We start from the raw sequence: 18,419 nt of genomic DNA, 5'->3' as shown, positions 1-18,419 counted from the left end.
TTTCTTGTGATCAGTCTGTGGTGGGGAAAAGGCTCTGTTCTTCAGGCAGTAAATCACTGTAAAGTGAGTAGAGCAGACTGGGTGATCGGAATATTGGGTTTGGAAAATTTGTCATGTTTACATAAATGCCAGGTTTTTGTAAATGCATTAAAATAAGGATGTGAGCATGCCTGGCCTCTAATATCTGCTCTTTTTTTTTTTTCTTTTTTTTTTTTTCTTTTTTTTTTTTTTTTTGTTAGAACTTGAAAGAATCGTGCTGGGAGAAGGCAGGCTATTTCTTTGATCTTCCTGATTTTTTATCTTGGAAAGCCACAGGTGTCACTGCAAGGTATGTTAATTATGATTTGGTCATCTTCGTCTGTTTACTTATGTATGCTTCTGCTTTAATTCACTTTGACTGGACATGCTGTTATGTACATCTGTCTGTAATTCAGCCTGCTCCAAAACATCTTGAGCCCATCTCCTGCTTCCATTGTGCATTCCTGAACACAGTTGTTCCTGTGAGCAGTGTAATTCACAGATAACAGTATGTTGCTACAACTGTCAGTTAATTGGTCTTGTACTCCATTTTGGAACATAAATATGATTACCCGAGTTACTGTGAAATATGCTTCTAATAACTCTTTGAAATCTGTTTTTGTTGATGAATTTATTGACTTTTTTGAGAAATGAATGAAAACACTTCTTTGCCATGTGGGAGGGATCTGGTAAAATCTTGTTTAAAATGCTCACTTCACTTGAGTAAAACACGGCAGCTGTATTGCTCCTGAAAAGCGTCCTAGAATACTTGCTGAGCAAGTTTTGTTTTTTTTAATAATGTAATATTTAAAATAATTTTAATATTTAATATTATTAATTATTTTCATAATTTATAAATAATAATAAAATTTAAAGAAAATAATAAAACCCTTTGAGAGAACTCCTTTAAAATCCTGTTTAAAATGACCAGTGCAAGTGAAGCGCATTTGCAGATAAATAGGTCTTTGTGAAAAATGAGGTACAGTGTTATTTATTTAAAATAAAGTCTTATGGACCAATTAAATGGTCAGCTCGGTGCAGTACACAGTTATTTCCACAGCAATTTATGATGCTGAATGTGTGCAAACAGTAGTCTGAAATGAAAACTGGTCACAGAATAGTTTTAGTCTCTCTTGAAATGGAAGATACCTTCTCAGACACAGTTCTTTTTGAGTGCACTCTTTCTCCCCAGTTAGTCTCCATGATTGACAGCTATTGTTAAATATCTTGCATTATAGAGCAAGAAAGTGCTATGTTTGACTTAAAAAAATATTAAAAAAAGAATAATAAAAGTGCGTAGTTGTGCAAATACTTGCTAGATGATAATTGAAAGATTGTATCTCAAATCTTCCTTCCCTTGGACTTTCAGTCATATTCTGCTGTATGCTGTATAACTATGTAACAGAAGAATAACTCTCACCCCAAAGATCTTGCAATCTAAGCAGTCTTGGCACTTGACGCAGCTGTAACTTAAAGAGGATAAATCCCAGGCTCCCAGATGATATGCCATGCAGCATCTCCATCTCGTGAAAGTACTGAAGACTTGGATTTAGAATTAGCACCCTTTGGTCAAAGGACTTGATGGAGAGTGGTGACTGCCTTTTTACCATAAGCAGTACAAGAGTGTAACATATCAAGTGCTCTTCAAATACAGGCACAGTCAGGTGTGGGAAAAGTAGCCACCTGTCCTGAAGAAAAACTTTTTGAGGTAGTTGGGGGATATGATGACCCAGAAAATAGGTATGACTGAGTAGTGGGTTACAGATTCTTGCATTTTGTCTACTAAAAGTACTGTTTAATAGGACAAGGGGACATTTTCATCTGCTCTTGCATGTGGTGGGAGTGTCTTCATTCCATGGTTTTATTCTTAATTCAAGTAAGAATAGTACTTCTGACTTGGCTAGGGACCCTGGTTGGAACTCAGTTCCAAACACAGTTTTAATTTGGCTTTGTGGCCAGGTGATGATTAATAGATGTGATAAATGTGTGAGCAAATCATGAAATGTTCACCTTGTGCTAATGGCAGAAGAAGCTAAAATACCATATGGTCCATGTGAGCTTGGAGTCAAATATTATTTGGAATTTATTTTTAAAGAATAAATAAGATTTAAAGTAAAAATAAAATTTGGAATTTAATTTTAAATAAAGTGAAGTAGTTTCAGAGAGAATGGTGACATATTTGAAAGAGAATTCTTCTCTTGCTAGAGCAGACGTATCTCCAGCATTGATGAACAGAGTTCCCGCTCTTCCCAGAAGCCTCCCTGATCCATAGCAACATCTGCCTTTCCTGGTTTTAATAGTGGTGGCCATACAGTGTAAAAGAAATCCCTCTCTCTACCTTTCCCTCTCCCCATCTCTCTTAACCTCCAACCTAGTGGAGTTTGTGAGAGCAGGTGGAAAAGAACAGCAATGCCTTCCTGCAGACTTAGAAATGTAACTGTTATTATGATTGATTCTTTAGCTGTTGGAAAGTGAATGATTGTATTGAAGCAGTAGAAGGGATGGATTGCTGCCAACAACTGATGCTGTGTTAGCGGGGGATCTAGATTCCTTTTTCTTGGTCCTGCAAATTCCCATCCGCTGTGGTTTTCACAAAACTTGTGCTAGAGTTACACCATGCCTGGTACTTGCTATTCCAACATAGTATTTGTCTGTCTGCTTGCTGCATGTACCTGTCAGTGGTTATAATTTCTGTGAAGCCTTTGGGAAAGGGCAGGTGTTTTTTGGGGTGTGATTAGTGCCCAGCACTGTAGGACCCTAATTCCTCCTGGGAACTTCGATTGCAATAAATATTACTAATTACGAACCAATGGTTGTATTCTCTAGTGCTCATCTAACCTGTACAGTACAGTCTGAATTCTTGAGACTGAAATGTTCAACCTTGTCTGCAACTTTGTTTGCGACCAAAATATATGGCAGGAAGTTTAAAAGGAAGTTGGGAGGGGTTATATAGGAGCTTAGGGTACGATAACAGAGTTCCTGCCTACTGTCCCTCATGGAAGCCTTAATTTAGGGAGCAGTGTTATGTGTGGGTGTGGGGACGGGGAAAGGAGGATGGGGTAAGAGTCATGCTGTGCACTAGGTGTAGCGGTGCTGTCAGCTGGTGTCAGGCGTCATGGCTTGCAGTGGATTTTGCGACTGTCTAAGCTCAGTGAAGCTCAGGTTTTGCTTTGGAAGTCTGTCTGAAAAGGGAGGGTGTGGGGGTAATGACAGCTCCTTGGGTTTGCCTGGCTTTGGCTTTGTGTTCTTAGCTGTAACTTTCTGGAGGTGAGGCAGAGAATATCTCTTAAAATAAAACAAACCAAAACAACAAAACTACAGAAAATTACACTTAAAAGTAGAGCTGACAGAATTTTTACTGGCAAGTTCATTCCCTTAGAAATGACATCTTGATTATTCAAAAACTTGCTTTATTGATGAATATTGTAAGGAAGAAGGGAATGTTGGGAAAAGACTTTCTGGACAAAGTCTTCTCTGCACCCTTTTGTTGAGAGTCTTCTATTTTGGATAAAACAGTTTCTTGCACATCCTCCTTTGCTGCCTTAATGCACTCACCAAAATTAAGCCCATTGTTTTGGCTCTAGTGGAATGTCTTATGGGTTAACAAAGGAGGAAGAAAAAGACAGGAAAATACGGACAAGAAATGTTTTGCTGGAATCAAATCTATTTTTTTTTTTCCTTTCTCTGTTCTCCCCCATGCACACCTGTTTCTTGGGAGTTTCCTTGTAGTCTGGTGAAGTCAAGTAATTTGTCCTGCATATGCTGTTAATACTAGGGAAGTGTGAATTTGTCAAGTATAAGATTCTTACCACCTTTTCTCCCTTTGAGCACAAAGGAGCCTATTCACAGGGCAAGACACAGTGTTAGTCATTGTGAATCATACATAACTTGGCCTGATAAAAGACAGATTTATTTTTTAAAATTTGGTTTGTTGATGGGGATTTTACTGCAACAAATGCAGTTCCAAAGGCACTTTTATAGGAAAGACTTCTGCATGCATTGAAACTATTACTCTTGCTTCATTAAATTTTTAAGGAGCCTTTCAAAACATTTTATATATATTCAACATTTGAAAACTACATACAGTCTTTTTGGCTTCAGTGAGATTACTTGGTGCACAGAGTTAAGTAGGGTGTGAGATCAGGATTCGGAGTATTTGAAAAGCAGTTCTTGATGTGTGTTTCTGAGTATGAAATTGTTTGTCTTTCACCTTTAATTCTGCTGGCTTAAACTGCCTTGTTGTCATGTTTTTTCCAGTGGATATATAATAAACAGTCAATGCTTCTTACCTCAGAGGTGGAGACTCAAATATATTCTGAGATATTTACCTACTGTCTTTGAAATCACTATAGATCTCACTGAACAGCATCCACCCATGGATCGCAAAGGATAAGTTCCAAATTGTTGATTCCCATTGTTCTTGGAAGATTGTTGCCTGCAATAGTCCATATTAAAAATAGTTATTTTTTATTATTTCTTCTTTGGGTCGATGAAAGACCATTGAATTGTTCTGAGTAATCCAGATGGCTTACTATTCTGCATTAAAAATGTTACTGACAGCTCTTTAGTGAAAAAAATTAAAACTTTGGAACTTCCCTGCTCCTGTCCCCCAAGGTTGCAACAATGAGTATTGGTTTTGCCACTTGAATACTCAGTTGCCTTACTTCAGAAATGCTGTTGTGGAGAGGGAGAGCGAGCTGTTTTTTCACAGACATGTTAGCAAAGCTCTTCAGAGGCTCAGCACTTTTACTCAGGGTGAGTGTGACTCATTGCTCTCTTCTACCCACCATCTATAATCTCTGATAACTTTTCCTTTATATGGTATTTTGGATAAAGCTATCGTAATAAAATCTAAATACCTATCTGGATTAGTTACAGGCTACTGGATTATGAATGGAGAATTCTTATCCGAGTTGCACATCTACAATTTTACTGTGTTTCTTGTATTGTGAAGGATTGCATTGCAGATAATATGGCTGAGCTGTTAAAGTGGGTAGAATTCACACACAAATTTCTCAAAGGTCGTGTGTATTTAGGTCCGCTGTTCTGCTTCAGTGCCACTTCCAACCACAAGCAACTCGTTCATTGGGAAATTAGCTAGTCTGTACTGGATTTACATGGTTTAAGAGGAGCTCTAACCAGAGATTAAACCTGTGGAGAAGGATTTGGAAACGTAGGGAAGAATGCCAGGCTGACATTACTGAGATAGTGTCCAACATCATGCTACGAGCCACCTCCCAAAATTTCCCCAAAAAGTTGGAACAAACTGGATGTTTGTGCAGAAGAATTTTTTTCATATTACTACACTCTAGATATGTTAATAGTTGGGGAAAGTAATGTGGAGGCTTCACCTCATGTGTGAATGTTCACCCAAATAGTTTTCCTGTGGAAATACTTGCCCACTCAGTCTTCAACTGCTAGCCATTGTGGCAGGGAAAAGGGTGTAACAGGTATTTCTTATACTTTTGGGGGAACTTTTGCAAATTATCTCTTTCCGACAGATCTCGGGGTGGTGAGTTTCTCCAGTGAAAATCAGTTTTAAAAGAAAAAAGATGTATACTGTTATGGTAATTACAGACTGCAAAGTGAAAGGGAAAAGCTTGTAGTTCAAAAAAAGCATTTCTGGGAATGAAGTAACTAATATAAAGCTGTATCTGTGTGAGAGTGAGTGGGAACTTTTTAATGTACAGTGTATTTTCGACAGGAAGGTACCTTGACGAATGGTTTTCTTTCATTTCTGAGAAAGAGGCTAGTCCCTTGTCTTGTCAACGTTTAAATAGCTGACTCTTGATGTTAAGCAGTGATTAAGTCCTTAAAGTTTATTTGTAACCTGTTGCCAGTTGCTTATCGTTAGGGCTAGAGATGGCTCTGTTGCACTGATTTAAATCCCCAGAACTCCTCTGATGTTAGCAGGCTTGATGCAGAGTACGCTGGGATAAATAGGAGCAGAGTCTGGTCCATTGCTGAACTGCAGTGATGGAAGTTTGTAAAAAAAATTAAAGCTAGGAAGGTGCTGTTGAATCCAAGAATCTGGATTCAGGTCCCTGCTCGGTTATGTTCCCTGTGTGATTTGGAGACGTGAATTGAACCTACATCTTTGGAGGTGTTTAGGCAGCTGAATACCTTTGAGGATTTAATTCTGTTCATTCCTGTATTTGTCCTTCATCTGTTAAACTGATCCATACATACACTTAACAGGTTGCTTACTCTGAGGGCTTTGAGGTATTCCATCACTGCGGTTAGCGCAGTCCTCACCAAATATTTTATCCAGATAGGCTGGAAACTTTGAAAGAGAGGGAGAGTTTGGAAAAAGAGCTTGTGTTTAGAGGCGCTGTTGAAAAAACAAACTGGTGTGAGTTAAATGATTATCTGAAGGATGCCTGTGTCTTTTTAAAGGATTGGGCAATCCTTTTAGTGAGATGTGGTAACTGGAGCAGCACAGACACCATTTTTTTGGGGCCAGCTGCCCTTCCCTTCCTTTCTGGCCTTGCCATGACTAATGTATACCCTTTGGCTGGGATTCTGGCATTTGGCTGCTTCTTGTTTATATTTTGTGCCTACTTCAGAATATGCCTCATCTGAAAATTAGTCCTCTCTCTGGAAAGAAAGGGACTAGGGAATATTTCAGAAAGCTTTTGTGATTAGCGCTGCAGCCCATGTGGCGGTGACAGTATCCTGAATTGCACTCGGGTTTTGTGTCCTGTTTATGAAATGAAACCCAAGACTTCAGACTTGCAGACTTGTTTGGAGAAATCTCTGGAGAAGGGAGAATTATCTTGAAGGGCTGGTTGGGAGGGGAGGGATGGTGTTTTTGTGGATTGAACAAACAAAGTACCATGAATTTCTTGTCATGGAGCCAAAAGCAAGTGTCCCTGTGACAGTATCTTTGCCAAATGAGCAAATTCTACTTCTATCAGGCTTTTAATAAATTCAAAACATGTTCTTTGGAGGCTGGTGACACACAGACTGATCCAGTGTAAGAAAATAGGAAACACATACCTGGAAAAACTGTCAGGACTGTGAAGGGCAGATGTAATGTGGGCCATTACTGCTAGATTTTATTATTATTATTTAAAAACAATATGTCCTTGAGTCTACAGAGTAATCTGAAAGAGTTCTGTGTGCTTAATAAGAAAATTGTTAGCAGGTCTCGTTAACGTTAGCCAGGAAGCACACAGGCAAACAGGAAGCTTTAGCTATTGTTATTGTACAAATGCCCTTTACAAAGTATTAGCAAAAGAAGCTTAATGTGTTTTCCACAAGAACAGGAGCCCTTCATAGTGTCTAACTGTTTCTGCACAATGAAGAAAAACTGCATTGTCCCTTTCCAACAGCTTTGACATACATTGAGACATTGAGACTTGCATTCAGATCTTCAAATATTTACTACTTCGATTTTTTTTTTTTAAGATGTTAGGATTGTTAATTAGCTGTGACAGTATCTAGCCTTTAGTTTTCTATTGTGTTCATTTGCTGCTAAAAAAAAAAAAAAAGTCAGCTAGGTCAGTATAGAAAAGGATTGGGGGCAGTCGCGGTAGTAGATGTATTACTGGCAACTTGCCACAGAGACAGTGAACTCTGAGCCAACCATGAAGTCATTTTGAACTCAGGGAGTCTCACTAATCCAAGGCGATGTGTCTTAATTTGACAAAGCAAAGGCTGCTTGATAAGCAACCCTCGCTAGAAATGCTGTTAAATGCGGGTGTTTGTAAGTTTAGATTGTGGACGAGAAACATGGTGATATGAAAGGAATCATCTTGTTTTCAGGTTCTTACTCCCCCAAGCCCAAAGGCAGCCTTGGCGCTGTTCTCCCTGCAGTTCGGGCTGTGCAGTGGCTTGATGTGAAATTTGAGAAACATATGTAGTTTTCTATTTCAGGAAAATGATCTCAGGGATTGAATGTGTGTTTTGTTGGCTGTTAAGCTCTGATCTTGCCTAGTGTGGTAGTTTGAGAGTGTGTGTACGAGAGAGAGAGAGAGAGTGTCTGTGTGATGGTTAAGACATTCTCCAGCACTTGAAAAAAAATTAACAATTAAAAATCAGAGTTCATATAGTCATTGCTGTTAAAAAGTCTTTTCTTCAGTCTCAAAATGCTTAAGAAGCCTCTTAAATAAATATACTATGTACATCAGATAGTGTTTCTGTCGTATTTTTCCATAATAGTCATTAAAATTTTCTTGAGCTGATGAGTTGTACACACACAAAGTTTTCCATCGAAGCAAAGGAGCTGTGTTTAAACAACCCTTTCATTGTTGATCCTGTGCAGAAGCTATATATATGAATACTGTAATTATTAGCTTCTCTGAGGGTCCGATAATAATCTCTCCTTAATAAAGTTTGTAAAGAGATGGCTAGGGGGTTTTGAGATCAGGCTTCCTGACGTGCTAAGTAATGGTGGGACTGGATAACTGTGCTTCACTGAAACTGGGGTGGTGGGGGAGGAGTATTGAACGAGGTTGTGGTGTTACGGTCTTAAATTCTGAGGAAAGACATGGCAGAAACCACAGAGGAGCTTGTTGTCTTTCAGTTCTCTTCATCTCATTTTTTTACAATCATCTTGGTTCTCTTCAGATACAGGCTTGTTTTTCAGAAGGCGTATGTTTTTGTTGCATTAGCTTCTGTGAGCACCATCAAGGATCAGACCCTCATGGTACAAGGCATGTTATAAACAATCTGTCATCTTCTTTGAACTCTTCCTTATGTGAAACATCATGGAAAGCCCCATGCAAAGCCCTTGTCCCCTGTGAGATTGGGTCTCTGCTCAGCAAAAGCTGTGTAACAATTGCTTTCTTGCATAAATTTGAACCAGATAAGAAAATAGCCATGTTTATGAGCTCCTGGGTCATTTACAGCCCCAGCAGTGTTTCAGTGTGCACATACATAATGCATATATTCACAGTAAATTCTTAAAAACCACCCCCCCCTGAAAACAATAACATTCCAGGAGTGTTCTCATCCAGTGAAGGAAAAGCTATGTAGCATGAAGTCTGTGCATTGTAGGTGTTCATGTAGTGCTTAAAAGTATTAAAACTCACTTAAATTTATTATTCCACAAGGGACACTTTTTGTCTTTAATTTTTTTATTTTTTTTATTTTTAAACTTAACTCTTCTATAATATTTTGCATATGGAATAGTCTTAATAAATTCAGCCTTTAAATGCTGCTCTTAAGAAAGTGCCTTTATTATTTTATGGATGGGAAAAGAGCCATATAATTTGAAGGGTAACATCCATCAAAGTGTTTAGCTGGGCATCCAGCTTTCTGTCTAACTTAAAGTGAGAATTAGGTGTCCTATTCCATAGGCATTTTCACAGATCACACCGTAAATTATTTATTCTGGACCAGTTCTTCCTCCAGACTTCCCAAACAAATGCTTTTCACCACTGGAGTGTTCCTCCTATCCCTTTCACTGTAATACATGTCTGTAACAACAGTCCAGGCCTGGAAGGCAGTTTACTTACATCTTTGCTTTATTTTTGTTGGCTGGCTATCTAAACCTGTTTAATGTTAGTAACTTTCACTGGAAATTCTCATCGTGCTTTAGGATGACACTGATGGTGTCAGGGTTGATTTACATTATCTCTTTAAAGCAGCATTAGCTTACATAGGACCTTTTCTCGTATTTGTTTTAGCATTCCTATTATCCAGAGAGGAGCCTTTTAACTGTGAAATGTAAATAACCTGACAACGAAGACTTCAAAAGAAAATTATTCTTTGTCCATGGCAGTGATACCAATTTTGCCCACTCTGTAACCTTTAAAATAGTGTACTTTTATGCTTGACCTGTCATCTGCCTATAAAAATAATCTTAGATCAATGATACAGTGCTTTCAAGAATGTGTCTAAAGAAACCAGACAGTTCCACATATGTGTTCTGTCATTTTTGCATCATGGTAGAACATCTGCTGCTTTAAATATATATAAGTAAGATCTGGTTATTGATTTGGTGTAAGTGCCTGGTAATGCTTTCTGCTTACATTGAGAGAGTGAACACTTTTACTGTAGCTTGCAAATTGATGTTGCCAGATAGTGAGTCTGATATTATATAAATATATAATATGTTATATGAAATCACCAAGGATTTGTTTTTTCCTTCCCCGTTATTTATTACAGTGCTGTTCCATTAAGCTGCTCATTAGGTGAAAGTTGTAATTCAGTCTTCAGTGGATGAAATGTGTATGTACTTATGGAATCAAAGACATTCCAAGAAAGATTGTTTATTTTCTTACTACCTTCTTTAATTAAGTTTCGATGGTAGGATTCTAACTGTTTGACTTGAGAGAAACAGGTGAAGCAATACTGACTGCAGTGTGATACAGCAAAGATGACTGAAGTTATGCTTATTGGTTGTCAGACGCTGCATACATAGGAAAGTTCATTCACCTGTGGATAGGATGTTGTACATGGATAACATGGCTGTTTAATTTTGTAGTGAAGGGGAAGTTCTGTATTTTGTATTTTACTATTAGCTGGCTTCAGATAATATTTGGATTTTATATATCTTTGGTTCGCATTGCTCACCCTCAGCTTTAAACTGCCCCTGGAGCTGCTCATTAAATTAAAACCTGTGTTTGTCCACTTCGTTTTAGTTCAAGTGTTCTATCTCAGATTTGTCAGCCTGAGTTACGAGCTTGCTGGTATTCTGCAGTACTGATGTATCCTTGGACTCTCCTGAGTGGGGATTTGGAAACATTCCTCAGAAAGCCTGTCCCTGTGTTACCTGGCAGGCTGCAGGTAGCTCAGAGCCTCAGCCCTGTGGCTCTCCTGCCATCACTCCCGGGCTCCATGTGCCAGTGTCTGTTAAATGGGAGCCTGTGGAAAGTGGCATACCAGTTGCCTCTAGTACCCTTGCATAAGGAATTTTAAGTGGGCAAGAAAGTAGGAAAGCCCTTCATACTGCAGAAGTTGATTGGGAAAACCTTATCTGAAGATGTGCAAAGAGAGATATGCCTGTTATGTTCAAAGCCCTCCCTGCCCCCAAACCCCACTTGCATTTATGCATATGTAGTACATGTTGTTAGCATGAAGGCAGTAGCTCCCACTTTCATTCACTGTAGACTGAAACCTACAGTTTTGAAACTTAGAGCTTTGAAAGATACTCTTCTCTCCTTCCAACCTCATTTTCCAAGGTGCGCTCGCTCTTCTGAAGGGTGAGGCTGGATCTGCACACTACAGTGGTTTTATATTTAATTAAAAGTGGTGAGAGGGGGAAAACGTACCACAATACATAGAAAGCTATTTTTCTGTACTTTCCGTTGTCTGAGATTCCCTCCATGAAACTGTCTGTGGGAGTTTCTGATGCTGGTTTGTTGTTGTATATAAAATATCTAATACAGGCTCTTTTGAGAAAAAGCGATATTGTGATACAATTTTATTTTCAAGAAAAAAATTGAGTGTGCTTCCCATCCTAATGGGAAAGGTAGGTGCGGTGTTGTCCTTAGTTCCTTGAATGCAGCATCTCTATGTGAGTTTGATGATGCATGGTCCTTTCATCTCCCTTTAAAGAAGAGAAAATGGGGAATGTGTATGAACATGATAAGCTGCTGACACCTGTTCTTCATATTTGTCCCATCTCCTGCCATTCTTGGCTTCCCTGCTTCCATCTCCCAAGCTCTGTGGGCATACTCTTGCAGTCTGGATTTGGAAAGAGCAGTTGATATGGTCCCCTTCAAGAACAGTATCTTTCCTGTATTGTGTTGGGTCATGTTTGCCCATGATATATATAATTTGTATCTCAAAGACAAATTGGAGTCCTTTAGTGTTCACCACTCCTCATGCTGATGCCCCAGTACCACCAGGTATGAATATAACATGAAAGCTTTTTGGAGGGATTCCAGTTTGTTTCAGACTTCCTGGTTTTGTATACTTTGTCATGTAGCAACTCTTCATTTTGCATATAAGGACAGTTCATAAACAGATGTTGAATCTCAACATGGTGCCTGAAATTTCCTGCTATTTCTGACCTGCCTGTAACAACACAGACAATCCTAATTTACACCGGTTAGCTCTGCTGGCAATCTAAGTAAATTTCTATTAACGGCTTCTTTTTTAGCTTCTGTCTCTTCAATTGCAGCTCAGAGGAAAGTTATACCTAATAAAGTCTTTAAGTAAAAGATTTCTACTTGCCTAACCTATCAAGATACATATTAATTAATGAATTAAAGTACATGCTCATTTGCTTTGGTACAAACAGAACAATAAGGAGAGAAGCAAGAGTGAGAGTAAAAAGAATGGTGTCCAAAATGACAGCACAAATTACCTTGAAACTATGATATCTGCTGTGCCGATGGAAATAACTTCAGGCTGATATCTAAGGTTTCATCCACTGTCTTGTTTATTTGTTGGTTTATCTGAAAGGGCCTGTGTGTGTGTGTGTGTGTGTGCGCGCACACGCATGTGTAAAATAGGGAATACAGTTTTACCTTATTAAATTTGAAACTCTGCTTGGAGGAGTATTGCTCAAGAAAACCACATCAGGCCAAGCTTTTCAAAATGCAGACTGGTTTAGAGAAATCATTTTAATATATTGAAGCCTCAAGCCATCTACCTCTGCTCCTGAGAGCTCTACCTGAAAACTTCCAGGGCTGAATAATATAAGGTTTGGGTTTTTTTAATCTTTCTGCAAGAAATACTAGTCTGATGTTTTATTTTCTTAAAGTCTGAACTCCACATAACTTTTTTTCAGAACTGTTTATCCTCACTCCAGACATGAACCTTGGAAAGGTGGCAGAAAAAACAAACAGCTGCTGTGTTTTTGGGCAGTCTGCATTCCTTTAAACTCTCTGAGATCAGACTTGTGCTGAGATTTTCAAATTATTTGTCCTAGGGCTTAACCACTTTCACTCCTGCTTAAAAGTCAGTGAGTTTGCCATACCGGTGCTTGTGAGAGCTGTCATGCAGAGCCTTAATGATTCAAGAAGTATGAATATATGATGTGTTCTTAGGGCTTTTTATTATTGTTTCATTCCAAATTCACCTACCTCCCTAATCATCTTTCCATTTTTGGACTCCAATCTTTTTTTAACTTAAGCGTTATGCTTAAGCTATTCTAGGGAATTTTATTTTCATTTTGGTTTGGGGGTAAATTTGATGCATATAAAAATGTTATTAATGGACCAAGGTGGAGGTAATAAAAAAGGCTGTAGCATTCCCAAGGCCGAGCGTCAGAAACGGTCTTCTCCAAGTTTGGCTTTCTTTCCATTGAAAGCAGGAGACGGGAAGAAGAGCTATCGGTCCGGTGGCACTGTTTGGTGTCCTCTTTCTGAGGTGTCCCAAGGTTGTTCTGTGGAGCCTGATGTAAGCAGCTGAAGAGTCAGGACAGTGCAAGCTTGTGTGGTCAACTGCTAAAGAGTATTTAACGATCAGGGCCTTCATGTGGGTTTGCCTGTTAGAGAGTCGTGAAGGTGTTGCTTCTACTCGTGCCTTGTAAGTAACTAAATCCCAAGCATGTCTTGCAGTTCTGTCACTTCCCAGTTTGTGGAACTTCACTGAGTAAAGAGATTGGTGGTACCAGATCACTATTTTAGTGATATGGGTTAAATATATTGGGCAGGATGCTGAGACCAAACGTGTGTTTACTAGCAACTAGAGTTAATGGAAAAACAAAGCTGTCTGTCCAACTCCGAAGGGCTTTTCAGTTAACCATGTTCGTTCTTTGGGCCTTTTTCCAGCAAAGCACTTAGGCACGTGCTTAAAGTTAAAACATGTGCTTAAGTGCTTTGCTGGTCTGGGTCCTTTTATTTGCTATCCAAGCATGTTGGTATGAACAGGCTGTTGGTTGTATGACTGTCCGGGGAACTGTTCTTACGCTGTTCACTTTTCTTCTCTGAACTTTTTGTCCACCGATGGCCCAGGAAGGATAATTTGTGATTTCAGTGTGACACGTATAATGATTTGCAAAGAGTCTGTAAGTTATTGATTGAGATTAATTGGCACTGATTATGAAGAAATTGTGAATTTGGAAAAATTAAGGTCAGTCCACCCAGAGAAGTTTTCATCTGATGTCTTGCTCCAGCTGAGTAATCTGACTGGCACCATTTGTCACAGGACAAGAGCATCTTCAGACAGTTAAAATACTGTGGATTTAGCCCATGATATGACACGTTATTCCTTCTTCCAGAAAATGCTCTTTAAGTAACTGCTGCCTTTTAGGTGGCACTTGCTGTTATTTTTTGATCTGGGTGTAGATTTGTTTGTTTATTTATTTATTTATGGTTTTCATTACTGCAGTCCAGAGCTGCATATCTCTGATTACTACGGGACAGCAGGTCTTTCTTTCTTACACCATTCGTGACACAGGACAACTCAGTTAAAATCAGACCTTGGGATTTCTGTTCACATCTTCCGGCAGGAAAAGTTGGCCTTTCACCTCTAAAGCCATCTTAGAGCAGCATCATTGAGTTAGGTTTTTGTATGCTTTTCTTTGTCAAGGTGCAAACCACTTTACACCAAGGAAGATGGCTTAATTATACAAAATGTACAGCCTGATATTGCTGACTTAATTGCAGGAGTTAGTAAAGACTGTCTATGTAGAATAAGTCAAGCACAATCCTGCAGTTGCTTATGCAAACGAGTGACTTAAATGCTCCAGCTGACGTCAAAGACACCATTCGTTCAGGTCAGGTTACTCACACCTAAGTCTTTTTAGGACCAAGCTAACAGATAAACAGTAGCTTGCAAAATTTCATTTTAAAAATTTGTTCTTATCTTCTCTTACACAGGGTTTCTGTGAAGAGTGATCTTTTAAATTCCATCACTTCATTTGGTGGGGAATTTTTGAGCCGAGGCCCCCCCCCCCCCCGCCCCTTTTTTTTATTTCATTAAAAAGATAAGAAGCATTAAAGGGGGAATAAAGCAGTCTTAATTTTTTCAGGCAGCTAACATAGGGATTTTGAATTTACTTTTAGTCCATTCTTCTCTGTGCTTGCAGCATTTGCAAGTGTATTTTCTGTAAGTATTGCAGTATAATTCAAGTATCAGGAAAGCAAAAGACAAATATTTTAGTGCTGTTAGAGCTGCATGAAAGCATTCATTAGAGTTTAGAATAGTGGTAAACTCCACCCTTCTGGTTCAACCGTCGCCTTTCACAGTGTTTAGTGTAAGGCAAGCTCAGGCATTACCCAGCTTACCTGGGAGGGTGAGCTCTGTCTCTGAGAGAGCTGTGGATGTGCATTCCCAGATGAAGTTGTTTTTAAGATTTAAATGAATTTAAAAACCATTGATGTCCACCTTCCTTGTGTAACAGGCTAAAGTATCTGAAATTAGAAGAGTAACATCTTTCTTGTAGCCACTCTGAAGAACCTGGGGGGTGTTTTGCTTGACTGTTAGAACAAGTTAGTGAAGGGTCGTTTTGTCCAGTCCTTTCTCCTTTAAAATGGCAGCAGTAATTGTTTCAGAGGAAATAAAGGAAAGAGGAATCCTAGAACTGACAACATGATAACATCCTTCTGGGGATAGCTCTTTTAAATCATGCTCAATTAATGACAGTTTATGTTCCCTTATATTATTTCTCTCTGTTATTATGACCAAAGCAGTCTAGATAGCCAAGTAATGTAGTTTGTTTTTTTTTTTTTTTTTTTTTTTTTTTTTTTTTTTACCTTTCCTTTTTTTCTTTCTTTCTTTCCTTTTTTTTTTTTTTTCTTTTTCTGTTATGGATTTGGTCCCAGCAATACCCATAGCCTTTTCCAATTACGTAATGATTACTTGTTTTGTTTGAATGTCTTTATTGCCATGTTCTGACGAATAATGACACCTACTTTATCTACTCTCTAGCCTACCTTATTTTCGGTATTGATCTCCCATTCCTCTCCCTACTGATGTAAATAAGCTGTTTTTTTCATTGTTTATGGAAATTTATGTATGCTTTTACTCACGTCTGTTGCCTGTTTCAGAACTCCTTGTGGTTCTACTTGATGAGGTTTTTTTAGTTTGGTTTGCAAAATCAGAAATAATACTGTTGATCTCCTTGCTTCTTGAGATTTGCTCAAAAAATTTACCCTCATTTTTATATGAATTACAATTCTAAAGGACTGTAAACTCCAGCCATTATTATTGTTGTTTTTTTACTGTTGTTATTTATTATTAAATACTCTAGAAATAGGTGAAATGATACTGTCATTTAAAAGATTAAAATACAATACAGCGTATGATTTATGTAAAATGAGTCAGCTTGCTTTTCCTCTGATTGAAATGCCCTGCCTTTAAAATCAAACCATCAAAAATGCTTTTAAAAATTGATGCTAATGTCTGTAAATTTTGACCAAATCTATGTAGTGTTTAGGAATGACATGATTTTAAGAATATACATTGACTGAACTGACTTTTGTGATGGGAGGTAACATACCTCATTGACTGTGTAGGAATCTCGGATGTGCATCTTTGATATAGGTGCACGTGGTAGTCAAACCCTGTCATCCTAACCTGAGTAAGACTTGGTGGTTTACCTGAGTAAAGGAGGGCTCAGTATTGAAGTTGAGCATGTGAAAGCAGATCAGCCTGCATCAAAATACAGTTATTAAAACTTTCTTTTATTGCAGTACCCTTGGCAATTTCTCTGCTTCTGTTCTGGTTTCACTTAGGCTTTGTCTGGCCACAAGTGCATGACAGCCAAGGTTCCAGTTCAGCATAGTCTGACTAAGCTGGTAAAAACTCCCATTAACTCTACGGACTTTTCTTCAGGTCTTTATACTTGCACACGTGTTCAAGTACTGTGCTACATTATTTACTTACTAATTAGTAAAATGTGTCTTTATGGTGAACTTGTGAAGAGATTTCTAGACTAATAGTTCTCTCTCTCAAAATATCAATGTTAGGGCTGTGAAGGTGTTTTTTTCCCCTCACCATCCTAATTCTACTCAATTATATGAAAACAGCATAAACCACATCATGCGGTGTTGCTCACATGAAGATTTACTTTACTAGTCAGTGTATAGAGTGTCAATGCCCACATGGCTGCTGGCCAGATGTTGCCTTCAGCATCATGCCACACTTTCTAAACCACTGGAAAAGTCCACAGCACTTCCTAAGCCTTTGTGCTCCCTAAACATGGGTGTTGGTTGTGCATGTCCCCTGTGTACTTTTCACACAGTAGAAGGATAAACAGCAATCTTCCTACAGCCCGCTGATGCCAATCCCATGGAATAATAAAATCTGTTCTAATACAGCTAAAAGATGTGAGAATACGTGTGGCTGTGTGACAGCCAACAGCTGAAGCACCAGCTGGTGCTGACAGATGTGTTAGGTGGTGCCCGTGTGGATGTGAGTAGTGGTGTCCTGCCGGTATTGCACTGGGAGATATTTCTGTTGCTGGAGAGGGTAATCTCGCCCTGTGAAAAGCCATGCGGTGGTGAGGGAGCTTACTTCCTTTTTCTCAGTTACTTGTAGTCTTTGCTTAATCTTTTGACTAACTTCATTGAGTGTTTGATGAAGCCTTGAGTGACGGTGAAGTTCTTCAAGCTTAGACTTCCAGAGGAAGGCTATATACCGGCTCTCTATACTGATACTTTCCATTTTAATTGTGCAATAGTTTTAACAGCCTGAAGAAGGTAATAGGAGAAAGTGTTTTTTTTTTAAGTACAAGCTCTTAATTGAAATAGATATTTGACTTCCTATAACACAGCAGTTTGCTAGAAATACTGAGCTTGTAAGATTGTATTTTTCTGAATAAATTGAACTGAAGCACTGCTGATGTTGCATAATGACAGGAGTTATGTCCAGAGGGCAGGCTGCTGGGCTGGAGCAGCTAGATACGTGGGCTTTATTTCCAGTTTTGCTTTTAATTTGTCTTGCCATTTTTGGATTGTTTTTATAATCTCTCCTCTGCTTATTAAGCTTTTAAAACTTACAATGATTCAATTTTATATATGTGCACACTTTTTGTTAGTCTCATATTTAAAGATTTAGATTGTAGCTGTGCATAGGTAGATTTTTCATATGTTCAGCATCATGGTATCTGAATGGGTCTCCAGACTGAGTCTCTGGACTTCAGGATTCAATTCAGGGGTCTGAATGAGGTTTACTCTTCGACCCTTGGCCAAGTCACTCAATTTCTTTTGCCTCTCTTTGCCATCTTTTGAGGGAATAGATTAGTATTTCCAATCCCACATACTATGTCTGATTTGTCTAGACAATACATTTTTGTGTCTAGGACTGTGTCTCATTATGTGTTTTTCAACAATGCTGAGGACAATGGGCTTGAATCTTGGTTGGGTGTCTGTAATATAATACAGAATGAAATTAATAAAAAAGCAGGCAGTCTGCTGACTGTTTGTTTCCCCTTGCCTCATGACATGGTGAGGTGTATGTGGGTGGATAAAATATTCTTATTTTATACTTTCTGGTCCAACTCAACATGTTTAGCTAAATGCATCCCTGGTGTGAATCCGCTGAAATTACTGGATGTA

General features: G+C 38.6%; 1 protein-coding gene across 10 annotated transcripts in view; it reads left to right on the top strand.

Moving 5' to 3' along the window:
* Positions 1-18,419, top strand: part of FGGY (FGGY carbohydrate kinase domain containing) — a 325,564-nt gene that overhangs the window by 207,658 nt on the left and 99,487 nt on the right. For all 10 annotated transcript variants that reach the window (XR_013931025.1, XM_080406372.1, XM_080406370.1 and 7 more), the window contains one exon: positions 240-328. Coding sequence is in view for 7 of the 10 variants with exons in the window: in XM_080406372.1 (XP_080262498.1) it covers positions 240-328 (89 nt within the window). In the remaining 3 variants the exon portion in view is untranslated. The remainder of the gene's footprint in view (positions 1-239; positions 329-18,419) is intronic.

Source organism: Falco punctatus, assembly GCF_963210335.1.
Source record: "Falco punctatus genome assembly, chromosome: 11".
Taxonomy (NCBI): Eukaryota; Metazoa; Chordata; class Aves; order Falconiformes; family Falconidae; genus Falco; species Falco punctatus.
This window is presented reverse-complemented; position numbering and strand designations above follow the sequence as displayed.